Source organism: Schistosoma haematobium, chromosome 3 (genome assembly GCF_000699445.3).
Source record: "Schistosoma haematobium chromosome 3, whole genome shotgun sequence".
Lineage (NCBI taxonomy): Eukaryota > Metazoa > Platyhelminthes > Trematoda > Strigeidida > Schistosomatidae > Schistosoma > Schistosoma haematobium.
This window is the reverse complement of record NC_067198.1, coordinates 19762220-19782322: the sequence shown is the minus strand read 5'-3', so window position 1 is coordinate 19782322 and position 20103 is coordinate 19762220. Positions and strand designations below refer to the sequence as shown.

Genomic DNA, 20103 nt, shown 5'->3' with positions numbered 1-20103 from the left:
AATTAGTGATATGTTCAATTGAAGCACTTTGAAATACATGAATCTTCAAGAACACGCTCTTGAAGAATAAAGTATTTCACTGTCACTTAAATTCAAATACATAATAGTTTACAACCTCGTCACAACTTTTAACGAACGTTGAGTAATAGATATTTAACCTAGTATTTTAATGGTGTAACTCCGCCTGGAGTCCCTCCGGGGGCTACTGCCGGTCTCAAGCCCGGATAGAGGAGGGTTAGGCATGGGTTTAGCGACCTCATCCCGTAGAAAACCAACTTGCTAACCAGAAAAAGTTATTCAAACCTTTTAAACTCTGCCCTGGGAGTCAGGTCTTCATTTAGAAGAGTTATGACGCCTCATGATGAAAGCCGCGTTCCTTCGGAAGTCACGAGGCCGATGCCCCTTCTCACAACCAGAGGAACCATTTATTTAGGTACATGGAATGCTCGTACAATGTGGGGGACTGGGAGAGTTTTCCAAATTGTTTCAGAAATGAGGAGATACAACATAGAGGTGCTTGGAATCAGTGAAACACATTGGACGAAAGTTGGACAACAACGACTAGCTTCAAGGGAGCTTCTGTTATACTCTGGTCATAAAGAAGAATATGCCCCACATAAACAAGGAGTTGCATTATTGCTGTCCAAACATGCAAAAAATGCACTTATAGGATGGGAATCTCATGAACCAAATCGACCATATACGCATCAACAAAAAGTTCAGGAGGACGATGGATTACGTGCGAACCAAGAGAGGAGCTGATATAGCATCAGATCATCACTTGCTGGTCGCCAAGATGAAATTGAAACTCAAGAGGTACTGGACAGTGAGGCGGACAATATCACAAAAGTTCAATACGGCTTTTCTTCGAGATACTGACAAACTCAACAAATTCCAGATGGTCCTCAGCAATAAGTTCCAGGCCTTTCATGATCTACTCAATGGAGAGGAAACTACTTTGGAGAGCAACTGGAAAGGGATCAAAGAGGCAATCACTTCAACATTTCATGAGGTTCTGGGCCACCAGAAGCACCATCACAAGGAATGGATCACTGTTGATACACTGGATAAGATTCAAGAAAGGAAGAACAAGAAGGCAGCAATCAATACCAGCCGAACAAGAGCAGAGAAAGCCAGAAGTCAACAAGCAAGTGAAGAGGAGCATCAGAACTGACAAACGTAAATGTGTGGAAGATTTAGCAATGACGGCGGAAAAGGCTGCAAGAGAAGGAAACATGAAACAACTGTATGACACAAAGAAACTCTCTGGAAATCACCGTAAACCAGAACGACCAGTGAAAAGCAAGGAAGGCAAGGTAATCACCAACATTGAAGAACAACGAAACAGGTGGGTAGAACACTTCAAAGAACTCTTGAATCGACCAGCCCCACTGAACCCACCCAACATCGAAGTAGCACCCACGAACCTATCAATGGATGTTGGCCCATCAACACTTGAAAAAATCAGCATGGCCATCACACATATCGAGAGTGGCAAAGCAGCAGGACCAGACAACATTCTAGCAGAGGCACTGAAAGCAGACGTAGCGGTAACTGCAAAGATACTCCACATTCTCTTCAGCAGGCTTTGGGATGAGGAACAAGTACCAAGAGACTGGAAAGAAGGACTTCTGGTCAAAATATCAAAGAAAGGCGATCTCAGCAACTGTGATAACTACAGGAGCATCACTCTTCTCTCAATACCGGGAAAAGTCTTCAACAGGGTATTGTTAAACAGAATGAAGGACTGCGTAGACGCCCAACTTCGAGACCGACAGGCAGGATTCCGTAAGGATAGATCGTGTACAGACCAAATCGCAACTCTACGGATCATTGTGGAACAATCACTTGAATGGAATTCATCACTCTACATCAACTTCATTGACTACGTAAAGGCATTTTTCATAGCGTGGACAGAACAACACTATGGAAGCTTCTTTGACACTACGGATTACCTGAGAAGATAGTCAATATAATACGGAATTCCTATGATGGATTAAACTGCAAAATCGTGCATGGAGGACAGTTGACAGACTCGTTCGAGGTAAAGACCGTTGTAAAGCAAGGTTGCTTACTCTCACCCTTTCTCTTTCTCTTTCTCCTGGTGATCGACCGGATCATGAAGACGTCAATATCCGATGGAAAGCATGGGATACAGTGGACGGCTAGGATGCAGCTGGACGATCTAGACTTTGCAGATGATCTGGCTTTTCTATCGCACACGTAACAACAACTGCAGGAGAAGACGACCAGTGTAGCAGCAGCCTCAGTAGCAGTAGGTTTCGATATACACTAAGGGAAAAGTAAGGTTCTCCGATACAATACAGCATGCACCAATCCAATCACAACTGAAGGAGAAGATTTGGAAGATGTTAAAACATTTACATAATCGGGCAGTATCATTGATGAACACGGTGGATCTGATGTAGATGTGAAGGCGCGGATCGGAAAAGCAAGAGCAGCATATTTACAACTGAAGAACATCTGGAACTCAAAGCAACTGTCAACCAACACCAAGATCAGGATTTTCAATACAAATGTCAAGACAGTTATACTGTATGGGGTGGAAACCTGGAGAACTACGAAAGCCATAATCCAGAAGATATAGGTGTTTATTAAGAGTTGTCTATGCAAAATACTTCGGATCCCTTGACCAGACACTATCAGCAACAACCTACTATGGGAGAGAACAAACCAGATCCCGGCGAAGAAAGTAATCAGGAATAAGCACTGGAAGTGAATAGGACACACATAGAGGAAAGCACCCAACTGTGTCACAAGACAAGCCCTCACACGGAATCCTCAAGGCCAAAGGAAAAGAGGAAGGCCAAAGAACACATTACACGGAGAAATGGAGATAGACATGAGAAGAATGGACAAGAATTGGATGGAACTAGAAAAGAAGGCACAGGACAGAGTGGATTGGAGAATGCTGGTCGGCGGCCTATGGTCCATTAGGAGTAACAGGCATAAGTAAAGTAAATTAAGTAATTTTAATGGTGTAATCGTAAAGAAGTGATTCCTAGCAAATAAAGTGATTAAAAACCAAACAAATCAGACATCCATCAGTTGACCAGTTAGAAAAACACAGGTCAACGACACAACCTTATTGATTCAGATAGAAAATATTCCGATGAATGCACATGATTGATATGCTGACTAGTTTTTTTTTAAAGGTTGAAACTAGATTTATATTGGTTCTTCTTTGCGTAAATCTCGAATTCACATATCAACAAACTTCAAATTAAGAATAATATAGTCGGAATATATAATGATTGTTCGTAAATCAATGATCCATTTTTACATAACAAACAGATTTCATAAATCTAATATTGTGCAAAACGTTAACAGAATTGGATGGACTGGAAACAAATTGAATATTATTGGATTTTCGAATTTCATTTGTGCACCCGGTATGACAACAAGATCAGAATTCTCTTAGTATATGATTTACATATATTGGCACTGACACGATAACTACTCAAGTCTATTTAATCTTACGTCACTGCAAGACAATCGATACCAATAACTGCTTACAGTCTAATAAAATTAAGTTAATCTTGTTGATAAATAATCTTATTATTAAATAAGGGCTTGGAAACTTGAAGTTATACACTGATAAATAGTTAGAAGTGAAAGATTAAACAATTAAACTGAGGAACTCCTGTTAAACCTTATAGCGGTGTCATATTCGTACATTACAATAAATTTAAGCTAAATCAAAGATACGTGAAATATTGGAAAAAAATAGTTAAATATAGCGTAAACTTCATATATCACTGCACAAACTTATGTGATAAGCGTATGTTTTCCCAATTATTTCACAAACGTTTTTACTGGTTTATAGTCACAATGAACAATTTCAGAGAAAGTAACATTTAGTTAATTTTTATCTTCCTTATGTAAAATGTTGCCAAGTTCTCAACACTACAACTTCGATCTCGTTGATATTAGCTTTGAAAATTTTCCCTTAGATGATTTCCATTTGCTTATTTAAATTCTCGTGTAATTTTTTTACCAACGAATGAATCCATTGATGTAAGAAAATGAAGTATGAATAAATGATACATGAACAACCATATATAAATACAGTAAAAAAAGAGCCCACCAATTCAGATGAAGGCAAGCTTCTCTACTGTAAGATAGCTTAAAATCAAATTTAAAAAAATTTAATATTGAATATCTATTTAATCAAGAAGTCAAAGGGAGTTGTATTGTGTATGTGTGATAGCTCACATAAGTTGGACATCCGAAACTATGAGGTTAGTTATCCATACTCAATTTCTGAAACTTATCCAGTCACTAAACAGAAGCGTTCTCTCTGTATGTCTTTGTTATCCTACAACTTTGATGCAGTCATAACAATATTGACTTTCTTGTCAACGATATTTTTCCAACTGATTATTTACTTTAAACATCAAAATTAATAAAAATCAATGTAAACTAATTGAAAGTAACAATTTTTAGAATACAAGCTTTCTTGGATAACGGTATTACTTCTACTTAACATATAATCAATCTTGATCTTAACTTATGAAGTTGGATATTTTACATTTTAACAAACCTAACTTATTTAGAACTTGACCATCTTTCTCATATAAGCATATAATTATCTGTAGTACTATTGCCTTGTCATAACATTGCTTTTAGTCGACTTCAGATATCCTGTATATTACTAAAATATTTGATCATAATAAAAATCCACGCGGACTTGAATTAAAACATTCTCGTTTTAAAACAGTTGAAGTGATTAGCAAAAAGTTGTCTAACCTGACATTTTTTAGTTTCATTCTATAGATCTAAATAAATGCAGGGTTTATGGATGTTATAAATAATACACAATGTTGCCGGGACAGTGAATTCACCTTCCTCCGTTCCATGTACTGATAATCTGAGGGGCAAACTTATTTCTAATATATACATGATGTTCGTTGACACCACCAAAACTTTTAAATCTATTGAAAGGTCCTCATTTGTAAGTTTTTAGGTGACAGAAGGAACAGTTGCTTAGTCTGACTAAAGGAGACTAAAACTGACTGTATCAATCATTGATAGCGAAGATAAACTCGAAATTAATATGCAGTCCATAACTTTATTTATGGAAATAAAGATATGTTTTGAGAAAGCTATGACAATCCGTTGAGACAAAACTTAAGCAACAGTCAACTTGTTCCTTAATGATGATTTGAGAGTACTTACTCTTTCTAATCATGGATTGAAATAACAAATTTATCAGTCACAATCTGAGGTACCATTACAAATTCAGGTCTACCAATAGAGTATTCTAATCACATTATAGTGTAAACTCACCTGTGGAAAGTAAGTAATACCACACCTCGGTATGAACTGGTGTGCCTTTAATGTACTTCATTTTTAGAAGCCATTCACATAGATGACAGTCCAAGTTAATATATAGTTTCAATAGCAGAATAATTTTCTAGGCAAAATTTGATTCGCACACTCAATGGTTGTGTATTTTGTATCAAATGTTAGGCATAAGCCTCCACCAACGCATTAATCAATAAGATGTGACTCTTAATTACAAGGTCAACGGAATAGCCAACCACAGCTGAGACTTTGTTAAAGTAATTTTACCCAGCGATAACGGATGCGTCATTTTAGCATTTTTAATTTTGACCTAGAGACCAAATGGCATTAGGACAATTGTATCCAGATTTTGGTTTACTCAAATATACTTAAGTGTCTTACCAGCAAGTTATTTTTCGATCATCATCAAATTTTTACAAGCCACCAAGACATTGTAGATTATCCTAGAATGTATCTGCAATCTTTTTTATAATAAACTCAGTTGAAATAGTCTATGAGTTTTGCTTATTAGTCAAGATTATTTCAAACCAATTAAATGCTTCTCAATTGAATTAAAATTATTATTCTACATCTTTTCCAGCATAAGTGGGTTTTACTTGGTCCCTCTCTTTCCTAAATTTAAATTCATAACTACTGCTAAATCCAAGACATTGTCAAGTATATAGTTTTTAATCAGCCTCCGAACGAATCCTATGAAACGAACGTTGGTAAGTTGAATAATGGGTAAGCCCTGACGTAATTAAGATTATATAAGGAAATATCAAAGATATCCAGCGATTTCCCAGTTCGTCAGCTGATGCCTGTCTGTGATGTGGAACTCTTTTTTCTTCTTCCTTTTAACCACAAAGCACTCACCTAAAATAGGTGATTCTCCTGTCTAATTATAGAAAGAAATGTTTACTATAATGAAATGATATTTAGTCATGTAGTTGTCATTTAGAAAAATAAATAGTACTTCAAATTAAAAAGAAAAGTAGAGATAAATATGATCACATCCATTTAATGAAGCACCATAAACTGTGACAAATGTAAACTACTTAGTATGCTTATGTGATGCAATCGAGAAATTTTTATCAGTATAAATTATTTTTATGGTGTATTTTGGATTTTAAACACTAAAGGAAGTTAGATTGAAGCTGTCATTGATTAATAACAAAGTAAATTTTTCTATCCGTCTTTCGTTCTTCAACAAGTTTGCTGTATGCAGCATTTTCAGGTATTTTTCCATTCATTTGCATTCATATTCAGCACACATCTACTAAATAATAGGAAAAATGTCCGGAAATGTTGGATACGGTATGCGTATCGGGAATTGATAGAATGTGTCGATTAACCCACTTAATAACATAGTTCGATCTACAATTTATAATGTTCACTTCCAACAGAGAGTAGCCAAATAATCTAAAGTACGAACTAGTCTAATCTACTTAGATTCATAACTAAGTTTTAAAATTTTACAAAAAGCAAAACATAAATTGGTTACTCTTGTGAAGGTATCATAGAATAGTCTTTAAAGAAGCCATAAAGTTTATGAATTATTACTTACTTGAATTTGATCACATTACAAATGAAAATTTCCACAAGGTGCACTCTTTAAGACCACCAGCCATATAGTGGATAATCACTTACTGCAGAATATAGATTAATATGTTTGAAATAAATCGATATGTTTTACCATTCGTTCGAATACACGGTGAAATTCATGGATAGTTAATGTTTACATAGTGTTATCCATCATATTAGACCAGATATCTTTTATAGTTAATCACCAATTCAATGATATAATTGTACTAATCGTTAGTGTACTTGTTATCATGAATGAATCTTAAAGAAATATAATCCTACTATAACGATATCTTAGTACTTTCACTAAAATATCTTTCTGTTGTCTACTAATTTTACAGCACTATTTGTATCACAACTACATTCTCTCTACATTCATGTTCATTAATTTTAATTGTATCTATTCATGTTCGCGTACACATATACATATGGATATATGTGAATGGTATAAAAGGTGTATCTCTGTTATTCAAGCACATTATTGATGTGCATACCAGTTATAATCATGTATGTGCATAAATACACCTTTAGTCGAAAAAAAACATCATGTCGGACTGAAATATATATTTTCACACAAAACGTGGGAACTAATAGGCTGAGGTTTACTTATGTGTAATACAGAATGGCGATTCAGTCTGTCATATATATATATATATATATATATATATATATATATATATATATATATATATATATATATATATATATATATATATATATATATATATATATATATATAGGAACAAGAGGAATTTAGTGATTTATGTTTGGGAACCTTAAGTAATGGTAGTAATACAAACATATGGTACAAATATTTATTTACAGAGCCTGTACAATAGTCTCAAATACTATTGAATTTACAGTATTAAATGAGTTTTGTTTTTGAAAAATCATCTATACTTGCTTTGCATATGTTTTGTCACTGACACTATATTTTACAAATCTTTATAACATTGGTAAACTGTTGATAGTACATTGTACATAATTCAATTTTGTTGTTTAATATTAAAATACTGATTTTTCTTTTCCCCTTAGATCAAGGTAAGTTAATCGACAGTGCAATATTAGGTGAGGAACAGAATGGTCACTTACAAATTGGAGACATTTTCATTATGAAATGTAACTTTAATTAAACACGATACAAATTAGAAGAAACAATTTTTATGGTCATGTTCAAATACTTCTTCATGATATATAACCAATAATCTTTATTATGATGAAACTTAGACTCTCCAACTTTGTAAAGGTGATGATTAATCATTAAACGCCTATAACTAACTATCAATGAATATTAATTGATATTCCTATTCTAAGTTTAACAAGCTTGAATTTATAATATACGGTTATTTGACAGCCTAATATGTATGATAAGCCTCTTTCAGTAAGGCCTGATCATTTACTATCTTATGTTAATAATTTTTCATTTCAGTATTTCATATTTGGAGATAATCTTTAAGAAATTATTCATCATAATGAGTATTTTCAATCTTCATGTAATTTATACTCTTACACATTTGAGATTATACATGGACACAAGAAGTGTTTACGGTAATTCCCTATTTTTAACTTCTCTAAATAGTTATTTATTTTGAGATAAATATATTATATATTCTCTTTGAATTGAATTTTAGCATGAAAAGAAAATTAGAACCAATTTTGATCGACAATTGTTGCTTCGGTATCTTTACTGTAAACTGGAAGTTTTAATTCCTAGAAAACAATAAATGTATTCCATGTTGAATTCAATTCAGTTCAATCAGAGCGTAATAACTGAATAAACCAAAGAAGAATTCACTTAATAAAACTGTGTTTTTTTAATCACTAAGAATTTATTACATGTTGAACAACAAAAAAAATCAATAAATGAACTTTCTACTATTAACGCACTAAAATTTATTGATAATTGAATAGTAGTGAATGACTTATTCAAAGTATTGTTTTGTTTTGTTATATAAATATACAAAATATCATCATGACCTTTGTTATTAAGTGTACAATATGTTAAAAATTGATAAATATTTCATTTTCGTTACTTAATTAAAATGTCATTTATTGGAATAATATTCAGTAATATATTTCCAGATATCAGGTTTACGAGCTTAAAACAAAAGAACAATAAATATCAAACAAAAACACTAACTTGATAAAGATGAGAAGGAATAACAGATAAACAAGGAAGCTTAATAATAATAATATCTCCACATATATACATACTAATGAAAGAACTTGGTTTTAATCCCTATTATTCTCCAGTAAACTTTCACTGCATTTAATAAGGACTAAAACTCGTCCTGGGGACCCTCTAAGGTTACTGCCGATCCTAAGCAGGCTAAAAATGGGTGGTTGAAAGTGGGGTAATCAATTCTAGATGGTAAAGAAAAAAACCTTGCCAAAAAAAGAGCTAACCAGAAACCCTGGTTTGTAGACTATGCTGTAAAAGGGATAACCCGCTTTAGTAAGTAAAATGAATAACAGTTTCTCTAATCCTATTAGTTCACACTTTACAAATAACTTTACCGATTTTGATTTGTGGAACTTAAAAGCAAAATAAAAAGGCATTGTAAATCAGTCAACAGTCATTTTCAAAGATACTGTTAAAAATAATGGTGAGTCTTGCAATATACCTCAGTCAGTCATTGAATGGCTTCAGGGGAACTGAAACCGTACTACATTTTAACAGTTTTAAAATCCCCATAGAATAGTCAGAAACAATAAATATCAAGGAGAATAATAATTTTCGATAGCTTCTTCATAATGCTTTACAGCTATTAAATCAAAATTACTATTAATTATACAACATATAAAACTTGAATTAATCCATGTTATAAATTAAAATTTTTACATTGATTAAGTCCTGAATACTAAAAAATATTAACAAAATACGTTATAAAGGATTTCATTTATAATTGTCCTTTTACTCAATGTTATTGTAAACAATATTGCGAATGTATCTTTCTCTTTCACTTGTGTGACCCGTAATTAGAAGTCACATAGTGCCAGGAACCGATCAAATTTTGACACTTCAATTGAGGGGATTAAATGTTAACCAAAAAAGTATGGTAAGTCATCAGTACTGATAAGAAATCTGTCAGTCGATTTTGATCTATGGTCATTATAATAGTTGAATCAACGTTAGCTATAAACTGCATTTAACACTGATAACTTAAAGCGGATAACATTAAAAGCCATATTAGATACTCAATGTATATTTTAGAAGTTTCAATTATGAATTAGAATGAAACTATTCCATCTTTAGTTACAGTTAATTATCACAGTATTCATCAGGTTAAAACTCATAAGATGATCAAGAGTTGAATGTAATTCTTACCACTTCCTAATTTGACTAGGGGTAAGATTTAGTGTAAAAACTACATGAATCATATCAGTCATTTGAGGTCTTTTACACTGATTCAATGGATTATACGTGAATACTTGCACTTAAGTTATACGAATATTCGTCAAGATTAGAACAAATAGTTTGACAGAAATTTGGCGCCGAGTATAGAGAAGTCATTATATGTGAAAATTATTTAAAGTTTAACCGCCGAGATTATTTCAAATATAATTTTCACATATAATGACTTGCACTTAAGGTTTCTCTCCTACACTCAGTTTTACGTTTGTTTTGAGAAAGTATTTAACATAATTACAATTATTTATTCTAATAGAAAAATGGCTGTATAATTATTTCACAAGTATCATAAAGGAAAGTTATTTTGTACATATGTTATGGAATTTGAAATTGATAAATACTTTTAGTAAATACTTCAGAGACTTTATTTGCCAATAACACTCGATAAGTTTATCATATTTTACGAAAAGAATAGGCTGATCTGTTCTAATTGTCGATAGTGTTAATAGAAATAAACGGTTAGAGGAATGGGTTTATAACAATTGTGATAAATGTTTAGCCAGCTCTTGGCTAGTGAGAAAATAATTTTTGTAAATGTACAATTTCTGAACACGCAAACAATGTGTTTAGAAAAGTGTGAATAGGTTCTACATAATTAGCGATTCTATCGAAATCTTCTAAAGGTTTCTTTGTCTACAAAGCGAGAAAACCACAACGTATTACAATGAACGATAACTCAAGTAAAGGAAACCAATTCGCCATTTCATGCAAAATCAAACAGTAGATTTACAAAATATGAAAACCATACATTAAATACAACATTTGCATATCTCCCTTCAGTTATCCTTCACATAATTGCTCTGATTGCTCTTCTTTTTGTTTCCTCTTCTATTTATTTCACTCTGGTGGTAAGTGTTCTACTTCCAATTTATGCTACATACTACTTATGTCTGTCCGCATAAGTAATGCGCATGACAATATAACTTCACCTCTCTCTCTCTCTCTCCATATATATAATCCTCGAACCCTGATCAGGATGCAGATAGATTTTAAAGTTGACATATTGTTCCTGATTACGTTTAGGGTTAGTGGTCTAGGATCAAAGTTTTCGTTATGAACTGACATCAGCTATGATACGAAAGTGCTCTATAGCCAAATGAATGATTCGATTTTGCATAAAAATCCAAGAAGCGCTATCTATTTAGTTCATAAAATATAGTATCACCAGATTAAGGTGAGTGTCGATATACCTGTTTTGTACAATCTACGAAAAAATAATTAGGCGTCTGATGCGTCTAACACTGTCATTTATATTTCATAATGCAAAAAATAATTTCTTATTATCATTTTAAACATACTGAGAGCCAGAACAATACTTTTACAGCTTGCTAGGTGTGATTTTTAATTTTCGCACAAGAAACCAAATGTTATGCTCTTGATTTTTATTAGCTCTCCCCTACACTATGTGTTCATTAAATAAACCTATCGCAATAAGAAATAAATTTAAATATTAGAAGGGGTTTTTGTAGGTATTATAGTAATTTTAATGGTTGAGATCATGAGTCAGTTGAAGCTAGACCACCATGGAAAACCTGGAAGCACTGGACTACCGCTTCGTCCTATTGTGGGACTCCTCAGCAGTGTGCATCCACGATCCCGCCTCGCGAGATTTGGACACAGGACCTATCAGTCTCGCGCGCAAACGCTTAAACTCTAGACCACTGAGCCGGTGTTAATGTCCAACTTCAAATAATCCACGAAATTGAGCGACACATCCACTCAGTGCTAAACCTATGTGACTTATACAATGTTATATATTATTAGTTAACTACTCAATCATAAGAAATATGAAACCAGATTTACTTCGGTTCAAACAGATAAACTTTATATTAATAATACTAGTAAAATTCAACAAATAAATTTAAAAAATTTGAACTATTGAAACCAAGTTTTCAGTCATGTCACGATTCATTGTTAATTTAATTTAATTACCAAGTGCCTGTTCAGTATATGCTAAAGAAGGCAATTAGTTGTGAAATCAGTGCAAAAGTAAGCATAGTATACAGTGAAAGGAAAAAAAGCAACATCAGTTCCCTTTTTTATCAGAAAATCATAACACATCACATTTTTTAAATGTATTCTTAAATGAGCCAATCATTCAATTAACTGGTTATAATCAACTTGGAGCTTGACACAGAAATGTGTTAGACCAAGTTATCATATCGTATTAGCATGATGAGATGAAAATATCAAAATGAACGATAAAGGAGTGGAAAGAATTATAGTAAAAATGATAAAGTGAACGACTGTACATTAAGAATGTGGTTCGAAAACTCAAAAAGAAAGGATGTGAATGAGATAGTACTAGAACTGTGAATCTAAATAAAGACTTCATGCGTCTGGACTAATGGTATTGGTTCTGAGCCATGTCTCTTAGTGTCTCTAACCGCTGTGTAAGATTATTATATCGACCCAAATTAGTTGATTTCACATAATAACATGGCTCAAATCAACAGTCAATGACTTCATATCATGTCTTGGTTTGATCACTGCTTAAATAGGTGGAACCTGAACCCTGATAAAGTTACTTCAGTAAATTTTAAAAAATCTAGAATGGGTACCCTTGTATTAAATATGAATCACTTCATAGTATATAATTACAAATATCAGATACTATCTTTTTTTAAAATCCAGAATTCCTCTTTTTATTTTACAGATAGAAAAGTGTAAATAAAAGACGGGTAATTAAGACTGTGACCAAGATAAGCAATTTTGAACTCTAAAATAAATCTCTACAGAAATTATAATGACTGGACATAATTCGTATAAATATTAAATTAAATCTTTACAAGTACATTAGCTTCTAATTATTCGTGACTCAAAAAATAACTTAGTACTCATGGTAAATGTTAACATACACTGACAATAACCATTACTTAGTTAAATAAAAAAACTATATACTTAAAAGGATTTTTAGAAATATCTTTTGAATACATGCTCTACTTTTTGTACTACTACTAACCTTTATATTCATGTAGTTCATCATTTCTATTACTAACACTTTCATCATTTAAAACTTGATGATAATCTATATGAGAATTATGTTTTAATAATGATGGGAAACGATCGATATTATGAGCCTCATGAAGAATCAAATTCGATTCAGATGTAGACATATTCTCAACATGTTCATTATCAGGAACATCATCATCAACATCATCATCATCATCACTGACATAATGATTCAATCTACTTTTCAATGTCAAAATTGACGTTCGATTTTCTTTCTCTGGTGAACTATTATCATTAGTGTTATAGTCAGATTGTAATAACAATGAACGAAATGTTGTATAAGGATTATCTCCATTATTATTTTCATTACTATTAGTAATAACAGCATTGGTGGTATATCCAACTGACATACTAGTTGATGTGATTATTAAATCCCTTTGATGTAGTTGAGAACAATTCATGTGATGTTGATTTGTATTATTATTATTTGTAGTGTTTATTTGATTATGAAAACTTTCTTGTTCAGAAGTTATTGTCGATAATCTTGGTCGTTTGGTTAAGATTTGGTGATGCCTCTGACGAGTATGATGTGGAACAGAAGGCTCACAATTCATATTGTACACATAATCATTGTTTATATTGTCAGCATTAAGTTTACGAAAATGATATTTATTGACTTCTTCCTCTGCCTCTTCGTCTTCATTGTCTTCATCAAGACTGCTATTATCACCGTCAGTAACAACAGTGTTTAAATTAAGATGAGAATTCATCGGGGATAATACTAACATCGAAGAAGTACATGGGCAAAACAAAATATGTACAATCCTTAATTATAAATTGGTTAGAAAGATTAAAAAAAAGGATCCATAATATTTATATCAGTGTATATGTGCCAACTCTTATTGATGACCTTAACACATGCATAATATGAGTGAATGATAAGACTACTATTCAAAGGCAGATTTATATTGGATGATTTTTAACAATCATGCTTAGCTATTACTAGTACTACAACAACAAACTACAACCCGTGTTGGTTAATGTTATTATTAATAATAGTAGTGTAATAATTATTATTCTTATTGTATTTAGTGTATATGGATAGAAAGAAATCCACTCTCTCATCTACGAAAGACATGACATTGTGGAAGAGCGTGAGAATTTTAACCGAAAACAAGAAAAACTATAGGTTTATTTAGCAGCTGTCCAAACCATTTAGTTCCCACGGTTTTGTTCACACGGTACACTCTTTACAAATTTTCTATACTGTCTATGTGTGCACGCATTATTTTTGTCGTATTGTTTATATTTTCATTTATAAATCCAATTGAGTGATTGTAAAAATTGGGAGGGGGGAGCGAGGGTGTATGACAGTAAGAATTTTATTATTATTTATGGAACACACATACGCACGTGTTTGAACTAGTCCAATGAAAGGTGTTTAAGCTTACTACAATGCACTCACTTATGTACATACAAGATACTAATCAACACAATCATATATAAATATACACTGTAGAATAGAGTCCTATGTGTCGTATTCAGCCTAAGGCATTTGTTTGTTGTATAAAACTGCAAATAAAAATAGTAATGATATGTATGTATTTATAGTAGTGTTTGTAAGCTTTGAGCTCTTTCCATCTCACTTTTTCCTCGTTAACCTGAGATATACAAAAAATAATATCCAATGTTTTGTTTTTCTTAAAAGAACAAAATTCTAATGGCCTTAAGTAATTTTAATTTCTCAATTGATTATCATCCTCATTAGTTTTATGTTATTAAAGTTTTCATAATATACTAGTAAACATTTGCTGTTCCCTGTGTGTGTGTGTGTAAATCTCTCTACATCCATTTCCAGAGGAGAAACTGAGGAAATTCAGAAAATGAGAAGAGAGGGAATTAAAATATATGATATCAAATATTAAACGTTATAATGAGAGTGATAGGAATATTTATGTCCCATCCTTTGAACGAATCACAACACTGTTGATCAATGATAATTATCAGAATTGTGGGAAAAAATCCACTGTGACACAACAAAAGCTGCAACAGTATGATTAGAAATGTGATGAAAGAGACAACAAAATTTAGAAGGATGGAGAAATTACTTTCATTTTTAGCAAAGGGTTACAAAGTATGTGGACAGCAATAAAGATGACAATAATAATAATAAGTGAACGAGATCATTGATTTTGTAGTTGTTTCTCATCGAAGTAGATCAAACAACAAAATCATATCTTATAGACACTGATAATTTAGGATTTATAAATATGGATCCAGATGAAGAAGTTATTAAAAGCGATTGTCTGCTCTAATACGCTTTGTTCATACTTCATACACAGTAGGAGATCGGTTTATTTAAATAAATGAGTAGAATATTTTTAAACCTTAGATTAAGAAGAAAACGAACTGCTAGAAATATACGCACACACATTCACACAAGACTGAAGGATATGGGTGGCAGAATGAATAAATTACTTATTTCATTATGTTTTTTCCTACCCATATTATAGTCGTTAGATTTATATTTACGTATTTTAATGCTTTACTAAATATGACAAATTATAAATTTATAATAAGGGTAGCTCATTAAATAATTAGTTTAGCCCTATTTATTTCCCCTATGTTCTTTTTGTTTTAAAGTTCCAAAAAGCAGGGAACTACTATTTTTAGTGAACATGTGTGTGTGTATGCACCGGTTTACTAAATACTTCCATGAATATTTTGTGAGGGTACTGAAGAAGACAATGAAGTTAATTTTACTCGTAGCCGGTCTTTTAGCATAATTAAACTAAAATAGTGTACCGGGTTGTTACCAAGTTTTTAAAAAATACTCAACACTAATATATCAACAAAAGGATTCCGATAATATAAACAGAATAAAAAAGATTACAAAATAGATAATCAAAGACAAATAAATCTTGACGTACGCTAATCAATCACTTAAGAATAACAAATGTTATGAAGTATAACCACACTTTCATGACTTACATCTTCTGACCAATTATGGATATTCACCTCTGAACAAAGTGGGGACCAGACTACAAACCGAGTAGCATGAGTTGGAGTTTATTGAGCAAACAACACTAGTTTTCTCGACATTGAAAATTTAACTGATTGTTCAGCCATAAAAAAGCCATTATTATATATGCTTAACGATTCTTACAGATTGTCTTGAATGCGTGACACTAAAACAAATGGTCGGTACTGGGGAATAGCATAAAGTGTATGTGTTAATTTTAGTCTGAGTTCTTTCGAATTATGTCATTTAAGTACTTTAAAAAAGTTCGTTCTGTTGAATTAACGAGAGACAGTTTTTTAATATCATATAAAAAAGGCATAATTTCATGAACTGACACCATGGCCTGGCGTGTCAAACGAAGGCCTTCTATTGCAATATTCTGTTTCTATCAACACCTTACATGAAACCAAAGCACAATTGAGGACTTGTAACATACTTATCAGCTGAAATCAGAGTTTTTTTAATGCAATTATTGATCTCAACTCCATTATATTTAATTTGTAAACCGTATACTACTATGCTTCATTTTCAGTTATGAAAAATAGAAATAACTAGGAATCAAACTAGTAGACATTAACTAACAGTTCATCGGTTAAAGATAGCGAATCATTTATAACTTGTTCCATTTCAAACATAATATCTTTCAGTAACTTTTTTTTACTCTGTTATGTATGCAAACATAATTTATGGAAGTTAACAAAAAGAATAAGATAGGTCATAGTCATTGTGATGTGTATCTTTTACAAAGATTTACATTTATCATTAATTCACTTACCATCGGTTAATGTCATAGTTAGTCAAGGTTGAAACCAGATGCCCAGATAATATCTAATGAACTTTTTGAGACATAAATAATGCACATACACATACATGCTTGCATCAATTGATACATAAATTACCCATAAGTTAACATCGAATAAATATGATCTAGGCAACAAATTGTCTAGAAATCACATTTAAAATAAATCTCCTAAAACTAATTAAACATTTGAAATGTTTACATTTTTAAAAATTTCTTTTGTAGTTATTTGAACTTGAAAGAAATGGTTGATTACAATTCATTTTGTGAATTAAATGTCCGTATTGAGTATTAGAATTTCCTTGGAATTATCAGTAAAATTAATCACTACAGTAAATACCAAACTTCAAAGTGATTGATTATCAAAAGTTGAAAACAGCTAATTAACTATCTATCAATTTCTTAGTTACATTGAATATAGTGTTTTGAGTAAACAAATTAAAGGGTACATTAGTTGATCTTTGAATGATAACCAATACTGTGTTTGTGCTGACTGAATTTTATTGATCAAGTCTAATGTGGTATTTACTCTATGTGACTCATCGTTTCATGGAATGCTTGGGTGTTAGATGGTTAAAAGGTCAGTCGCAACACGAATAACTCAGTTGTAACATCTCTAACTATGAATATAGGTGACATAGGTTTAAATTCTTTTTGGTAAGGTAACAATTTTCTCAAGGTTACCGATACATCTTGCTAAAAACTGACCGACTAGACTTGATTCAAGGCAACCTAACAGGTTAGAAGTGACCGTTGGTACGTGTAACTATGAAGCTAGTATTAACATAATAAATAAAATCATTAATTATTCAAAATTATAAATTATCATCAGTAAACTAAAAATAAAACCCCAGTAATTAGCTAATAGTTTTTCAGAAGATTTAAATGACTAATTTCAAGCTCATTCTACTTAAGATGAATCGACCAATGTTCTTATGTTTATTAAGTATATCAACTTGATTCACAAAACCCAGTGATAATAGAATAACTTTTCCTATTTGAAGAATATTTTGGTTGCCCTTGGAAATGTCTGATAATACCAAACAATTTTTAGATACATATTTTTTACTATTATTTAACTGATGTCCATTCACAAAAATTCTTATCATCCCCAAAGTGTATTTAAAGCTCAATGGAAACTTGTATTAGAAATCTGTTGAGTTTCTTCGCTGTTGGTGGGTACCTGCGCTATTCTATCAAGCTTGCGATAACGAAATTCATTTATTTTAATATATTCGAACATATACCACTTAATATCGTTCTCAGACAATTTACCAACAATACAGTCAGACTTTCCACAGTTAATTTAGGGAACTGTTGAAAAAAGGGAATTATGTTAAAGGTTACATCAAGACTTTAAATACATCTTGTTAATAAGCATTAACAAGTTTTAAAGCATATTTTTATCATGCTACACCACATTAGTGGTTGCTCTTCTGGGGCAGTTTAGTAGTTTCTAAATATCATTACAGAAGAAAGCCTGTTTTAATGAATTTTCATGTTACAATACATTCACTAACCCCAAGGAAATGATCTGACCCACACTCAACATATTTAATTAGATGTATTTCATAAAGTGGGTTATAGATCTTTTTCTGTATTAGGTTATTTCCTATCGCTTTCATACAACACTGAATTCAAAGCTATATCAAAACTATAGACTGGAGATAGATCAACTGAATTATAATATGATTTGGAAACATCTTATGTTCTATTTTTGAAGTAATATTTTTGCGACATGAAATACAAGGAGTGAGAAATAAAGTGAGCACGACTATAGTCTAATAGACACATGTCTGTTGCAATTATCTTAATATCCTACTGACCTAGTTTGGTATAAATAAGTTGATATGTTGTTAGCTGTTACTAAGCAGCTGTTTAAACTCCAGTAGACATCAAAAATGTAAATCTCTATCAATTATATTTGCTTATATCTCTAGCATTATTCTGTACATAAAAAGATAATTTAACATAATAGTAAGTAAACCCATTAGTTAGTTGTCTAATTAGGGATTTGGAAAAACTAACCTTTGACTTCTTCGACCCTATTTTGGATTTTTAATATTAGACATATCTTCTTAATTATCCCAAATGATATATGCACTGAATCGAGGAGGTTGACAGGATCAATGAGAGAAATAAATGAAAGGAAATAATCGTCTAAATCAATTTTCGTGAGAATTCGTTCAGTTAAATATATGGATTACCTTTAGTTACTAATCCCTGGATATGTTCATTATGGTTCTTAGATTAAAGGAAATATGAGTGAAACAAGGAACAGCTTGTTTACATTTAAAAATGTCAGGAAATGATTCTGATCGACAAACCTGAAGTATCTTTCTATTTCTTCAAATGACATGTGTTGCTTTAGAACTGAAATGAGAGTTAAATGGGGTATATGAGATCATAGTGAAATTCGTGTACAAACTTACTAAATTGAAATATTTTGAAATTATTTTAGGTAAACATGGGACTTTGTATTCGACATTTAGAAAACGCTGTTTGAAACCAAACATAATTTACAGTCTTTCTACTTTGAAGAGTTTAAGTGCGTTCACCTTCTGATAACTGGATTGGAAAGTAATCACTAGGTTTCAGATCTCAGTAATGAATTTCTGTTAATTTTTACTAGAATTTAAATCACAGTTTAATTTGTTAGTAATTTTATCTTTTGTTGATATTGATACAAATATTTCATAATTTCCAATGGAAATAACAGTTCTACAAGATGACAACATAGTTGAATGCATTTCCGTGATTAATATTGAATTTTCAGAATGAGTTTTGTGGAGATTTTAGTAAATTTCACAGGTTGAAATCATGAGCCACAAAACTCATTCTGATAATAATCAACTGCTCACTAGTGACTGACTTCAGGAGAACCTTCTGGAGTTCTAGTGAGAAGCCGTCACCAGTGGAGTTCAACCAGGTCTGTTGTGAGATATCAGCTCACTGAAGACATTGGTGTTCGGTGGCGCAACTTCGTGGATTGGTTGAAGTTAGACATTAACACCGTCGGATGCCGGC

At 32.0% G+C, this 20103-nt stretch overlaps 1 protein-coding gene across 1 annotated transcript in view; it reads right to left on the bottom strand.

Moving 5' to 3' along the window:
• Positions 1 to 14243, bottom strand: part of MS3_00005204 (uncharacterized protein) — a 52690-nt gene extending 38447 nt beyond the window's left edge. Inside the window, exon 1 of the mRNA XM_051213230.1 lies at positions 13266 to 14243. Within this exon, the coding sequence (XP_051069189.1) occupies positions 13266 to 14043 (778 nt within the window). The 5' untranslated portion in view covers positions 14044 to 14243. The remainder of the gene's footprint in view (positions 1 to 13265) is intronic.
• Between the last annotated feature and the right edge of the window lie 5860 nt (positions 14244 to 20103).